General features: G+C 38.9%; 1 protein-coding gene and 1 long non-coding RNA gene across 9 annotated transcripts in view; one reads left to right on the top strand and one right to left on the bottom strand.

Annotated features, from left to right (window-relative positions):
• Nucleotides 1-14105, bottom strand: part of TULP4 (TUB like protein 4) — a 142720-nt gene that overhangs the window by 105502 nt on the left and 23113 nt on the right. For 5 of the 7 annotated variants that reach the window (XM_031611555.2, XM_090135665.1, XM_031611570.2 and 2 more), the window contains exon 2: nt 8917-11200. In XM_031611555.2, the coding sequence (XP_031467415.1) occupies nt 8917-9168 (252 nt within the window). In that variant the 5' untranslated portion in view covers nt 9169-11200. Of the gene's footprint in view, nt 1-8916; nt 11201-11405; nt 12077-14105 lie in introns of those variants that run through there. The other 2 variants (XM_090135667.1, XM_031611562.2) reach the window with 2 other exon arrangements.
• Nucleotides 11615-13734, top strand: LOC116241037 (uncharacterized). Of its 2 annotated transcripts, XR_016464330.1 has the most exons (4): nt 11615-11705; nt 12101-12274; nt 12637-12719; nt 13495-13734. It is a non-coding gene; the product is annotated as an uncharacterized LOC116241037 (long non-coding RNA). The 2 variants fall into 2 exon arrangements; XR_004169438.2 differs by lacking the exon at nt 12101-12274 and having other exon boundaries at nt 11620-11705.

The following is a 14105-nucleotide window of genomic DNA, read 5'->3' as shown; positions in this document are numbered from 1 at the left end:
AAATAAAAACAAATAACATAGTGAAGAACATATTTATAGTTACTTGAGTAGAAAGATTGGCATCACTGGTCTAGACACATTGCATCCATCAGCACTGCTTCTGAAAAATGTGGTCTAAAAAGCCCAAAGGATCACAGCTCCTCTATTGCTCATACATTATCTTACAGGATTTGCTAGGCCTTCACTTCATACTTGCAATAGAAAGCCTTTAAAATGCACCTCCAGCTTTAAGGGCGATTTACTTAATAGCAGCAACTGTTTAATGAATAAATTTGCTCCCCATGTGTATTCAAAACTCACTTCTGGTGATATTCAAGAGAAGAAATCACCATCACAGATTTAACACAGTAAAGTAGAAAACAGTGCATACTTTTGTCGTTCTCAAAACTAAAAGACTGTCTCTGATAGTACAGTAGTGCATTACGTCTGCTCAGACCCAATGAAGACACCATGTTGGAGAGATGGCGCAGACGCCTCATCATCTTTAACCTGCAAAACCTACTGGCAGGAAGTAAGAGCTCAGCCTGATTTTTCAGTCTAAGGTGGTATTTGCAGCACTTCTAAGCAAGTTTGTTGGTAAATTCTTTGTGTTTCTCAAGGGACTTGGGAGTTCATTAATAATAAAAAACTTCACCCCACACACTGCCTTACTTTCTTCTAGTTCCCAACGCCTACCCTTGGGAGCCACACTGCTGTGCTTCTGATCCAATTAAACACCTCTAATTCTCACTCTTAATAACCACTGCAGTAAAGCAATACATCACAGAATTTCTAAAGAGTGATTTAAGAGTCAAGCTCAATAGGACAAGTTAGTTCTAACATCTCTAACATCAGCAGCACTGAACTCAGTTATTAAAACCTCCCATTAGCAGGAATCATTACACATCCGCTGGGCATGATCTGCGTCACTGGAAATGTTCAGAAGCTTCAAACAGGTAACTTCTAAGCTGAAGAACTGACTGAACCACAATAAGCTGAATATAAAACACAACTGAAAAAAACCAACTCCATACTCTGACAGCAATAAACCTTAAGATTCAAGATTTAAAGTTAGCTATGCTGTCCATCAAGGACAAAATTCCCTCAAAATTCCCTATATATATGTCACAGAAACACTGCATTGGTGCCCACATGCTGCAGGGCCAAATCTCATGACCAATCTCTGAAGATGAGTCATGAACATTCATTTTAAAATAATTGGCTCATGAAATCATATCTTTAAAAGGATAACAAGATGGAATGACAAAAGTAAATGCTTTAAGACCAAGAAACGCTGGCTGTGTAGAATGACAGCATGTGAGTATATAAGAAAATGAATTAATTCATCTTCACAGTTCCAAAGATGTTAAAACCATTACTCCTGTTATTCAGAAAATGAGAAACACTCTGCTTACGGTGAAAAGCCCAGTGAGAATCCAATTCTCCACAGCAACATTCAGCTGCCTCAGCCACAACACTTCCCATCTTCTCAAGGAGTCCTCTGTATCCTTCATTGCATATTTATTGATTTCCAAAGCAAGTAATCCAGACTTAGCTCAGGAAACTATCCCCTATCCATGGGGTACCATCCATCAACCAAGTAAAAAAAAAAAAACCTGTATGTGGTCAGATAATTAAAAACTTAATTATAATATGTATGCACCAACACAATAAACAAACTGGTAAATCAGCCGCAGGTAATCCTGACATTTCATAGCTTCTGATAGCTTAATCTTTCCCGCTGATACACAGTGGCTGTCTGCATAGGCTTTACAAAAGAAAACCTTTGTGTTGCTCCTGACATCCATCATCAATCCACAAAATGATGAGCAGGACTGATACCAACTACCCACATTTAACTAACAGCTATTAAAGTTGTCATCTCTGATTTGGATCACTTGCTACAAAAGATGAAGATACTCTGACCGTATCTGATAGCTGTGTACAAAACAATGGGAATTTGGGACTTCAGAACAATAGATCCAACCCCAGGGTCTGGCAGAAACTCCTGTTACAAAAGCAGCAGGCTTTTATATTATATCCCCTCCAGTTATCCCTATGCCTCAAAGCCAAACAGTCCCAAACTCCCATCCAACCCTTCAGGTTGCTCTATTCCCCAGGTCTTGCTCATGCCCACCTCTGCCTAAATTCTCAGCTCCTTTCCTGCACGTACAGACACTGCTATTTAATTAATCAACAAATAATCACTTATCAGATCAACAAAACAAACTGGTAAAAAACAAAACCAAACAAAAACCTTAACTGAAATAAATAACAATACTAATGGATGCTCACCATGTAAAATTCTCTATTTTCTAACAGTACAGTAATAGTACAGGAAAGCTCAGTATCTAGAGAATTAGTAGAAATAATGCTCCAAACTCAGTTGCTACTGATATTTGTACCAATAATTTAGGAATAATACCTTAAAAGAGAACTACTTATAGCACTAGTAGGAGTATTAGAGAAGTCAAACTAAGAAACAAGACTGCTTTCATAATGAAAAATTTTCAATGTTCTGTCCCAAAGATCAGAAACATAATGACCTTGGTACAGAAAGGACATTGAGGTGCTGGAGCAGGTCTAAAGAAGGGCAACAAGACTTGTGAGGGCTTGGAGAATGTGCCCTATTAGGAGCGGCTGAAGGAACTGGGGCTGTTTAGCCTGGGGAAAAGGAGGTTTATTGCTCTCTTCAAATACCTGAAAGATGCAGTGAGAGCAGGGTTGGTCTCTTCTCACTGGTGACAGGTGACAGGACAAGGGGAAATGGCCTCAAGTTGCACCAGGGTAAGTTTAGGTTGGATATCAGGAAAAACTTCTTTACAGAAAGGGTTGTTAAGCACTGGAATAGGCTCCCCAGGGAGGTGGTTGAGTCACCATCCCTGAACGTGTTTAAAATCCATTTGGATGTGGTGCTCAGGGACATGATTTAGCAGGGGGTTGTTAGAGTTAGGGTAGTATGATTAGGTTGTGGTTGGACTTGATCTTTAAGGTCTTTTCCAGCCTGAATGATTCTATGATTACAAGGAAATTAAAAATTAACAGCTACTCCAAAACACTGAGTTTATATTACCTCATACATGTTTTACCATTTTCAGACTAATGAAAATATTAAATCTGTGATTCAATACAAAGTCTCACTCACTGTCATGACAGAATATTTCAAGTAAAGTAGCAAAACACCTAACACTGCACAGCAACAATTTCAATCTTGGGCATGTATATCAAAAAGCTGCTTCTAATTTGTTTCAGCTATCATTACCATTGAGTCTTTATGACAATGAAAACGGGCAATCTGTAGGAAAGCAATGCTGAAAGTGCACGAATGCCTATAGGAAGAGTAGGCATTATTTCCTTCAAAGCAAGGCAGATGAACAAGCAAAATACAAGAACAGAAAACTGAAGTCCTTACTTCTTTGCTTGAAAGAGCTGAACAGGAAGCTGGCTGAGGGAGGATGTAGAGACAACGTTTAGTGAACAAGATTGGTGGTGGGTAGACAGTTGGACTAGATGATCTTAGAGGTCTTTTCCAACCTTAATGATTCTACAATACCACAGACCATCAGTGAATGCCAGATCCCCACTGTATTTCCTCAGTTCCACAAAAGCTACTGTTTTTATTTTGAAAGATGGCTCTACTCCAGCCACATCTGTGTTTCTCTCCTGTGCATAAAAATGTAGATGCACACATTTACCCTAGGTAATAATTATCTGCTCCTACAGACTTCTAGCAATTCTGTCTTGTGTTGGAATATTATATGGATTTATTCTCAGAAAGATACTCTGTCTCCTCTTGCACAGTAGTTTTATCCCACATTTTAGCCAAAATTGAATGGCTTCTCTCCACACCTGCATTCCTAGCACTTCCTGCATGCTTTCAACAGCTCTGGTTTTTGATACCATTCCACCAGTTCAGATCCAAAAGTTTTCACACAGATGTACAAACATTTCTGTTGCCTGCGGAACGCAACCAAAATAGCCAAAAGAGGCTCCATCAACCTGAGAACCTTGTCTTCCACCACCAACCTGAGAGCCCTGTTATCAATCAGAGTGAGTGAATTGAACTCATTCCTACTGGAGTCTTGTCATGACCAGAACCTTTGACAAGTCTCTTGAATAGAAGTGAATCCACTATACTTTCCATTTGCGTTACATTCTGACCAGGCTAAACAAAGCTACTTTTTGGTGCTATTTCCATTAATAAAGCCATCTGTGTACGTTTCATTTCCTTAAAATGTAAAAACAATAATAATTACAAACGTATAAAGATACAATTTTCCAATAAAATCATTTCACAAATAATTCCAGAGCTGGAACATCAGAGTTTTATTTTGGAACCTTAAAACCACTTCTGTTTAAAAATTCACAAAAATAAGATTTCTCAATTACAATTTTTATTGTTTCCTGTAACATTTGTTAGACAAACAGATATCTTCCCTTTGCGGAAGCTCCTAATGTGAAGAGAATGTTGAGCATTCCTTCAGAAGCTTGCATGTGCTCATAAAAGACACTATCAGAGCAGAGATGCTGGTTGCCCAAGGACGAGTGCTGACATTTTTTTTCGTCTATGCTATTATGTTCTAGCTATACTTGACAAGCAATTACTTGGTGCTTTATGTTCAATTATATTGTGAAATGTTTATAGTTTGTAATGGGTACCTTATCTGTTCAGACTATCTCTAATTTGATGAATTCCTCTGGGAACAGTTTAAAGCAAGGCAATGTCCTTAATGATTATTATGGCTCAGAAATTGTATCATAAAACCTGATTTCTCCACTATTCAGATGCTCAGTAGATCCTGTAGCTATGCTTATGCATGCAAGGCCTTCAGAATGACATACTGACTTGTGACTTTCCTTTTTCAGGTGCTCATATGCCAACAGTCAATAGTTATCTCACTTCTTCACTACAACTAGAGAGAAGGCTATGAAAGACTTTTTGTATGTCACGGAGCATACTTAAGCTTTATCAAGAATTTGATTTAGAATTACTAATTTTTAAAGACTGCTAAGAAAAAAATTAATCAAGAGAATAAAAATGTGTTTCAGCTCTTAGAAAGCCTGCATTAAGAAATAAAAAGCGCACAAACAACCAGCTAAGCCCAAAGAAAACAGTTCAAAATGGTGTAATCGAGGAGTCTACACAAAACCTCAGTGTCTTTGTGCTTCCTGAAAATAAGTACTGAGAATAGCCAGGCAAAAACAGTCTTAAAGCAAAAGTCAACATCCAGTTCAGACAGAGGATCCACTCCCCAACAAGACCCTTCTCATAGAAGCACTAATTCCGCCTGTCTCTGCAGTGTTGGTTTTTGTTGTTGTTGTTGTTGTTGTGTTTCATAGCTACAACAGTTTGAGGACAGAGGAAGGGCATGGCTCGTAATAGATTTCACAACTTTTATTGTATTAACTAGCAGGGTTGTAAAACTCAGGCAAGCTTTCAGAAACACAAGTCCTTTCAGCACTGTGTATGCCCAAAACTTGTTTCACTTCTCCAACTACACTAGCTTGCCTCAGCAAAAAGATAACATTTCTGCCTCTAAACCTTGTCCTGTCTTTTCTGTGCAGACAGGAAAGCAGGAGAGATCTGCAGTACCACTGCAGTTTACATCAGCGTGTGCCTTGGACCACGGAGGAGCCTGTAGCCAAAAGGCATTGTTACAGCATCTTTCTACCTCAAGATTTCTTAAGCGTCCACAAATTACAACTTTTCCAGAAGGCAATGACTGATCCCTATGCTGTCAAGACTTCTTTTCTAATCATAAAAGAAATCATAGTAGAGATTCAAATGTCAGTTACAATTAAAACATGTATCTGTATCTGTAGTTTTTCCTATTTTCTTACCAGTAACACTACAAACCAACAAACACTACTGAAAAGGTTTATTTGTTTGTTTTTATTTTTAATGGTCCTTTGGAAAGAGTCTGTGTTGCCAGAATTGTTCAGAACTTTTACACACAACTCCAAAAAGGTGGACAGAAAAAAAGGAAAGATCTCTTTTTAACATAGCAAAGAGGACTTGTAACCTCCTTTTACTCTGAAACAAACCCAAGATAAGAGCCATCCAGAGACTTACATAAAACAATGCAGTATGAGAAGCAATAGTTCTTGAATATTTTTTTTTTTAAAAGGACTGGGTTCTTTTGAAAAGCTGCAACTAAAAATAATTCATTGGACATCCCAGCTGAGATATGTTTATATCCCTTCCCACTTCTAAATCCTGCTAAAGCAAACAGGGTATTTTTTGCAGTTACAGTCATGTACTTGGACAATCCAAAAAAATTAAACAAATGAGCAGTTTGCTTTACGATTACAGTTAAAGTTGCTGTGCATACTCTCTAATGTATTCAGTAGGTTACTTAATTTGCTGCATCAGAATTTGCATATTCTTGCACTACTTTTTAAACATTTCAGTCCAGAAACTAGCATACCAAATCCTACTAAAATATATAAAAGATGACACGTTGGTTAGCACAATGAAAAATAAACATATGCAAAATAATTTTGAAAACACTAATAATTTTAAAAACATCAAGTGCCATACAAGCAATTAGCCTTTTAATACAATAGAAACCCATTAACAGAATACCTACATCAGCACCATCCATCCAACCAATTTGATTTATAGGCACCTTCTAATCTTTCACTGGAAGATACGCATCCATTTTTAATTGTTAGAATTCTGAGCTTTACGTTAATGAGAATCAAGACTATAAATATTATCCAAAATGTAAAAAGTATCTATCACAAAATGCAGTCATTTCACACTCTGACAAAGAACAAATGGAATATGCTTATTTTAATCCCTTGCTCTTCCCTAGAAACTACAAAAACATCAGGACATTAATTAAAATATTATAACAGCCACTTCCTAGTTTCCAACGCTAATAACCAACCTTGAAGCAATTGTAAAAACAACCCTGGCTCAGGCTACCAGGCACTTTGTTCACAGTTATTGTCTCATCCAATGAATCATGCAAGTACTCCACTTGTAATGTGGTGTAACGTTACCACTGTAATGTGCCTGCCAGTAATTCAGTCCCAGGGATTCTTCATTCTTACTCGTTCTGATATGCTGTAGGCATTGCTTCTACAGACAAAAAAGGAGCTGTGTACCAAAAGGTTTCAGGGAATCTTTTCAGCAATCATAAAAACACTGCAAAAATACATGACTAGCATCCACCTTCATGACCTGGTTAAAAATAGGCTCATGTTCTTGCCCAAAGCACAGTGCTGCTTTACCTTTCCCAGATTTTCACTCTAAAACTGAAATACAGTGTACTGCTCTGCCTGCAGCATACTACTTATTATAGCCCAAACTGAAAGCTTCTAGCTTCAGTGTTTTCACCTCTCCTGCTCATTCATTAAAGCACTTTATGCTTTATAACTGAAGCACAGTGATATTAAAGCAGGAACATACATCAGAAAAACAATAAACTTTGCTTGTCACACTAGCTTTAAGTTGAGCCATTCCAACATTTTATTTAAAGAATCTTTCAACAGATAAACTCAGAAGGAAAATATTTACTAAAGAAACAATCTTCTTGTCCATTTCACTATTTACCTTTCACCAGTAACAAACCCGGCATTACAGTTTTATTCCCTCCCAAACCAGTAAGATTATCCTCTAAGAAACAGGACAGCGTTCAATAAGTCCAGTGAAGGGTTTTGTATAATACATCATCTTGTAAGCACAAGCTTTCCTTCACACCAATGCTCAAAAAACCTGGCAGCAGCCAAAGACCCACCACAAAGCTAACTGCCCCAAAAGCGACTCCCTTCTTCAAGTACGATACATTTGACACCATCATATCAGCCTTGTAGCCCCATGCAGAGAAGTGAATTGCTAGCCTCTATGCTAGTCCTTCACACATTTGCTCCTAACCAGGAAGATTTCTAGAAACACAACCTTACTCATTATTATTATTAATGACAGGCTTGGCCCAACATAATTTAAGAGCCCACATCCAAAAACTTTCACAAAGAAACATTCTCATTTGAGACTCCTGTGCCAATCACAGGAGGAAAGGAAAGGATGTACAAGTGGCATGGCTCAATCCATAGAGCAATGATGCTGCAACCCAGAAAAAGAATGTTATGACTGACTGTGTAAACACAGCTAAATTAACCAGAACCAGAAGGCAGCACGCACATCAGCAACTTTCTCACTTAACTGGCGCATATTAAGCCTAGCCCCATAGTTCCATGTTCTGCAACAAGACTTCACGTCCCCATTAGCAGCACTTCTTCTGGTGTTTCCAAGACACATGTTAAGCAAAAGCAGAAGTGGTCATTGTATCTCACATTTCAAAAAACAAACCCCAATATGCAAATGAAAGACATACTGATAACTCAAGATGGCCCAAAGCAGATTGCTGGATGCAAACACCACTCTTTCCCTTGGAAAAAGTTGCATCTGCACTTTTTTTGACAGAACTTCATACAAATATGTACATTAATTTGTCTTTTATCTGTAACAGTCTATATAATATACAAAACACTCCTGTCCATATGCACTTGTGTGCAGACCTACACGTCACTGTCACCTGCTGCAGAACAGTTCAGTCTGTGATTTCATAAAAACTGATAGGCTTTGCCTAAGCAACTCTTTCACCCCTCTGCCCTTCTATTAGTCTTCCAAGGCAGACTTTAATATTGTGTAAAAGCCATCAGCTATCAAAGCTTTCAAAATTCTGACATGCATTTGTTGAATTTGCTGGAAACTGGGCAAATTCCAGATCCATTTTCAAAGAACATCCTCACCATAAGCCTCATGCTTTTCAGTTTACCAAAAAAATTCCAAACACATTTGGATTAGTCCCAAGCCTCCTCCATGCTCTCCCGCCACGTTACAAGCAGAAACACTACAAAAGAATCAATGCTATCATTTCCAAAGCCAGCATCACTCAATCTTTGAATCATAACACACGGTTTGCTTACCTCGCTGTTGTGGCCCCTCAAATTGAAGTTGATTCTCTGAGGGGTGTTCCGGTCCCTCCTGCAATGGCTGGAAGTAAAAGTGACGCCTACAACTCCTCTGCCATTGCCTGTTGCCAACCAGCCTTCCTCATAGTACCGCCGCCTGCACACGGGTTTCTCCTTCTCACTTTTGGGAACTCTCCCTTTCCAGGAGAGGCAGAGGATGTTGGAGTCACTGCAAAGAACAGGCCCATGTTCCACTGCTGCATACATGCTTTTTAAATATTTTATTTTTTGACATAGGAAAGTAATGTGTCTAGCGCACAAAATTTAAACCAATTTTTTTGTTTTTTATTGATAAGACTGACCTGGGATAGATCATTGAAAGGGAGGAGGATGGGGTCAGTGTTTATAAATATCCACCAAATGCATAGTGAAAAATTCCTCTATAAAAGATGATGGCAGTTGGCTAAGAAAAAGTAACACTTAAAAAAAAATTCAGGTTCATTTTTTGTTGTTGAGTCTGTAGAGTGAGGGTGCACTTATCCTTTGGAGAGACAGCTACTTCAGTAAGAGGCGCTCAAGAAATGGTTAAGTCATCTTTTTGCTCAACTTGATATAATCTTTATACAGCCTGAGATTCCAGTTTAGCGTAATGCAATTCCAGAGACAAAGAGTTGCAAATGTGTAGGTTTCAAGTAACTTAAGGCTTTTAAGATTTCCTCCAGTCAGATTTTCTTCAAAAGTTCAGTTGCAGAAATTTAAACACACGCACATACATATGTATATATATGACATTCATCTTTTCCAAGCTGCCCTCTGGCATATCTTTTCCATCTGACGTATTTCTGCTGCTAAAGCTGAAAGAGATTGCATAAAGGGAAAAAAAGGCACACAAACCGTGCGAAACAACAGACCCAAACTTGTGCAGGCACTGGTGTGCCAGGCCAGATGGGAAATCCCTCTTGGTACTGAACCGCTCGTTGGATTCAAATGTTTTTGCAATCCAAAGCCAATCCAATTTTCATTGCAGCACTTATTTTCCACCAGAGACCAAACAGAGCCTGAACCGTTTATCACGCTATCTTGCCTGCTTTCCCACTTTTTGCTGCCACACACGAATGACAAAGAAACCCCCTCTTCATTTATAGCGGAATCAAAAATGCTCCAAAGCTTTTAGCTTTTAAAGCAGATAAGTTTGCCTCAGGTGAACCATGAAGTTCTCTCTCTTCCAAAACAGGCTTAAATGTCAAGCTGTTTTTCCTTTACTTTTCCCTTTTTTTCTGCTACAAGGAATCACAGACTTTTCATCCTACCAAAAACAAATGCCAGAATTAAAGCACATCAAGTAAGCAATCTTTCAAAATCTTCTAAAATTCAAGGAAGGAAGGAACGTATTCATCTAAAAAAGAAAGAGAAGCAGCATTAAAAATCTGACTTCCTGGTTTCACTATTTCTCTAGGTATTTTCCTTGCTTGTTTTATCGGATCTTTCCTTCTTGATGCTTGTCTACAGCACAGATTCATAGTTCCAGACACAACATTTGCAGCTGTACAAGAAGGAAACATATGAAGTATTCCAATCGTTTTATTTGAGTAACATTTATGAGCTCAATTCATTAGTATGTATATCACACTAAGTGAAAAGAGGAAAAAGGAGAGGAAGAAAGAATATGTAAGACGATGACCTGGTTAACTCAAGAAGGATGATGAGGATTCTTCAGTTCAATGCCCAGACTTGTGCCATAGTTCCTCAACTTACTTACTTTCAGTCATCATTGCTCAACATATAGTCACGATTTATTAGTCCATTCAGAAACTACTCAGCCCGAAGCATACCGAGCCAAAGACGATACATTATGCCCCTGCAATAACAAAATCACTTTCCTCCACCCTCAGTGTTCTTATGTTTCCCTCGCAATTATTGATTTAGATTGTGGAGGTATTTCTTAGGCTTCTTCTGTGTGGAGGGTGTTTTTTCTTCCTTTTCTTGCAAACTTTTTTCACTTGCGAAGACCATGTAGTAAGTTGAATATTACTGGCAGGTGTTTTTCCATGGGTTACCAATTCCTGTGCTGTAAAGGTGCTCCATCTGGTACTTAAATTAATTTTCATCAATTGCAAAGCTCTCAGGAATACGTGAAAGTCAGTCTATGCGATGACAAAAACATGTGCGCTTTCATGTACGTGCAGTACATACACCAGCTCAGTGAACCTCAGAGCTACAACTGCCTTCTCAGCTTAGCTATGGTAATCTTGTAAGGCGCCCGTCACTCAAAGCTTGAAATCTCTGCCTTCTTCCAACTCTGCAAGACAAAATGCACACAACACACAGAAAAAAAAAAGAAAAAAGTGAAAAAATAGGAAAGTGAGCCACAAAACAATTCAGATATATAGAAACTACTGTGATAATAAACAAAACATGACATTTAAGCATTTTGTTTATATAGAGCTTTTATATGAAATATCTATATTGTATATAGATACATGCGTTATTCGGACACAACGTACAGTATTTTCTTCTTCACAATTCATATGCATAACTGATGAAACGTTTTCAAGAAAGACACAAAAGGAAAAAAAAAAATTTTTTTTTTTGACTGGAATTGCTGGGACGAACTCCTAACAAAGACTCCACAATTCTGTGGAGTGAGGGTTGGAAAGGGAGGTGTCAGTGACAGAACAGACACACAGATTCCAAGGGACTAAAAGAGAACCACAGACTGGTTGAGGTTGGCAGGGACACCTCTGGGTCTATCCAGCCCAACCCGAGCTCAAGCAGGGACATCCAAATACATCTGAAGTACACGCGTATGCAGTTACTGCTTCTGTACAGCTCTTGCTAAAGAGATCCCATTTAAACGAAGAATTGCATTGGTCCTGTTCATTAGCACTGTAAAAACGGGCTTGCCTACACTACATGTAACACTGTACTAACCTCACTTCCTGAGTAACTAACCACTTTTTTTCGTCCAAGCATAGATGTACCTATAACAATTTAAAATATCTGTATGTATAGACATAGATAACAAGGCAAGGATATAAGGTAGTTTACAAAGCAGTTAGGAAAACTGTCAAAACTGTCCCTGAGGTTTGGTGAGTCATTACTGGAACTTTTAAGCATTACAACTAAACAAGATATAAAAATAATGGCTGCTACCATTTTCTTTCGTCATAGCATGGTTTTGTACAACCTTTGTTTGCAGTTTCCGTCCTCATTCACTGCACAGAAAATCAACAAGTTTGAGAAAAGGGCCCTTCTGCATCTTGGACAGTAAACCACTCTCATCTGAATCTGATTCATGATCAGTTTGAGGACTAGAGAAACAAAAGGCTTCTCTTCTTAAAAATATTCTAACTGCATTAGGAAAGCTGGACAGGTAGGGATGAAAATATCTAAATACAAAACATTCAGTCATTATTCAGGTATCTCTCTCTCAATAATGTCCTGACTACAAGACTGCATTTATATTTAAATCACTGAAGGTCAACACCACCTTTATGTTGTACTTGAATTCAGTAGACAAGATTAAAAAATACCTTTAAGACTGTAATTCAAAAAGATAGGCTGAATTAAGACTACATACATATTAAGATTTAGTTCTTTCCACTCTCCTTCATTTCCATCTGCTGAATATTTCCTAAGGAATAACCTAATTAGAAGATTCAGAGGCAAGTCTTCCCCCAGGAAAATCAGTATCTGATTTAGACATACACACCATTTTTTCTTTTGCCCTTACAGCAGTCCCATAATCCTGCTCTTCTCTACAAGTTTAAAGCAAGCTTTTTGCCTTCTTTTTCTCCTCCAAGAAACACAAATGAATGGTAAGTACCTCTGTTGCAAGGCATGTGGAAGAGCTGAGGATAAAAAGCCTTATATAAGAGCTAGCTGCTACTTCAGTATAATCTTACCACTAGCCTGAACGCAGGTTGGGCTCTGCATATAATGAGAATTTAGCCTTTCAGATCAAACTTTCAAACTAAAGCTCTAACAGTAGGTTTTTAATAATCAAGCTTTATGCACCTATTCTTTCAGAGTGGGAAAGGTGCACATCATGGAAGCTCACTGAATCACGAAGCAGCTGTTTTTAGTTATTTCTAAGCGCTAGTTGGACACCAAATATCAACAAATTGCAGCAATCTGGTTTTACTCACTTAAAGAGCAGATTAAAATTTCTTTGTTCTGGGAGATGCTACTTGAACCCATATGATGATTAATATGATTCAAAGCCCAACGATATAAAATTAGATAGTTATCTAACGATACAAAAAATATTAGACCTGCAGCACAGGGAAAAAGATCTACAATTATTTTATTTTGTTTTGCTGTGCGATATAGCTGTTCTTGAATGCAAAACCAGCAACAAGTTATGTTCTGGTATTACAGGAATGAATTCAAGTATTAATTTAAGGCGGGAAATAAAAAAAAAGGGTTATTAGCAGTGGCTCTCCTACTTGTGTCAATATTTAACCCAATTTAACTCCTAAGTGTTTCCATTAACTTATATAAGAGTATAAGTGTTGAGCTAGTTAGACAACCAGAAAAATATTTGCTTGTTCTCATGCATCTTTCATTGAGGTGTCTCTCTTTTGTTGACAGAAAGAAGTCACGCACAGCCAAGTGTACCAATACTGCAGCAAGCTCTTCAGCATTTTATGTTTATTCAAAACCCCACTCTTCACAGCTTTGAGTAGGGTATCTGAAGGTGAGATTACAAGGAGACTGGGAGGGAAGGGAAAGCAGAGAAGGAAAAAGGAAAATGCTGACAACTACACAGTATTCTAAATTACTAATGAAAAGAGAAGAGGAGAGAAGAGGAGAGAAGAGGAGAGGAGGGAGAGGAGGGAGAGGAGGGAGAGGAGGGAGAGGAGGGAGAGGAGGGAGAGGAGGGAGAGGAGGGAGAGGAGGGAGAGGAGGGAGAGGAGGGAGAGGAGGGAGAGGAGGGAGAGGAGGGAGAGGAGGGAGAGGAGGGAGAGGAGGGAGAGGAGGGAGAGGAGGGAGAGGAGGGAGAGGAGGGAGAGGAGGGAGAGGAGGGAGAGGAGGGAGAGGAGGGAGAGGAGGGAGAGGAGGGAGAGGAGGGAGAGGAGGGAGAGGAGGGAGAGGAGGGAGAGGAGGGAGAGGAGGGAGAGGAGGGAGAGGAGGGAGAGGAGGGAGAGGAGGGAGAGGAGGGAGAGGAGGGAGAGGAGGGAGAGGAGGGAGAGGAGGGAGAG

The sequence above is a fragment of the Phasianus colchicus genome, chromosome 2 (assembly GCF_987193195.1).
Source record: "Phasianus colchicus chromosome 2, bPhaCol1.hap1.1, whole genome shotgun sequence".
NCBI classification, from domain to species: domain Eukaryota; kingdom Metazoa; phylum Chordata; class Aves; order Galliformes; family Phasianidae; genus Phasianus; species Phasianus colchicus.
Note: the sequence above shows the minus strand (reverse complement) of the source record. Positions and strands in the feature narration are given on the sequence as shown.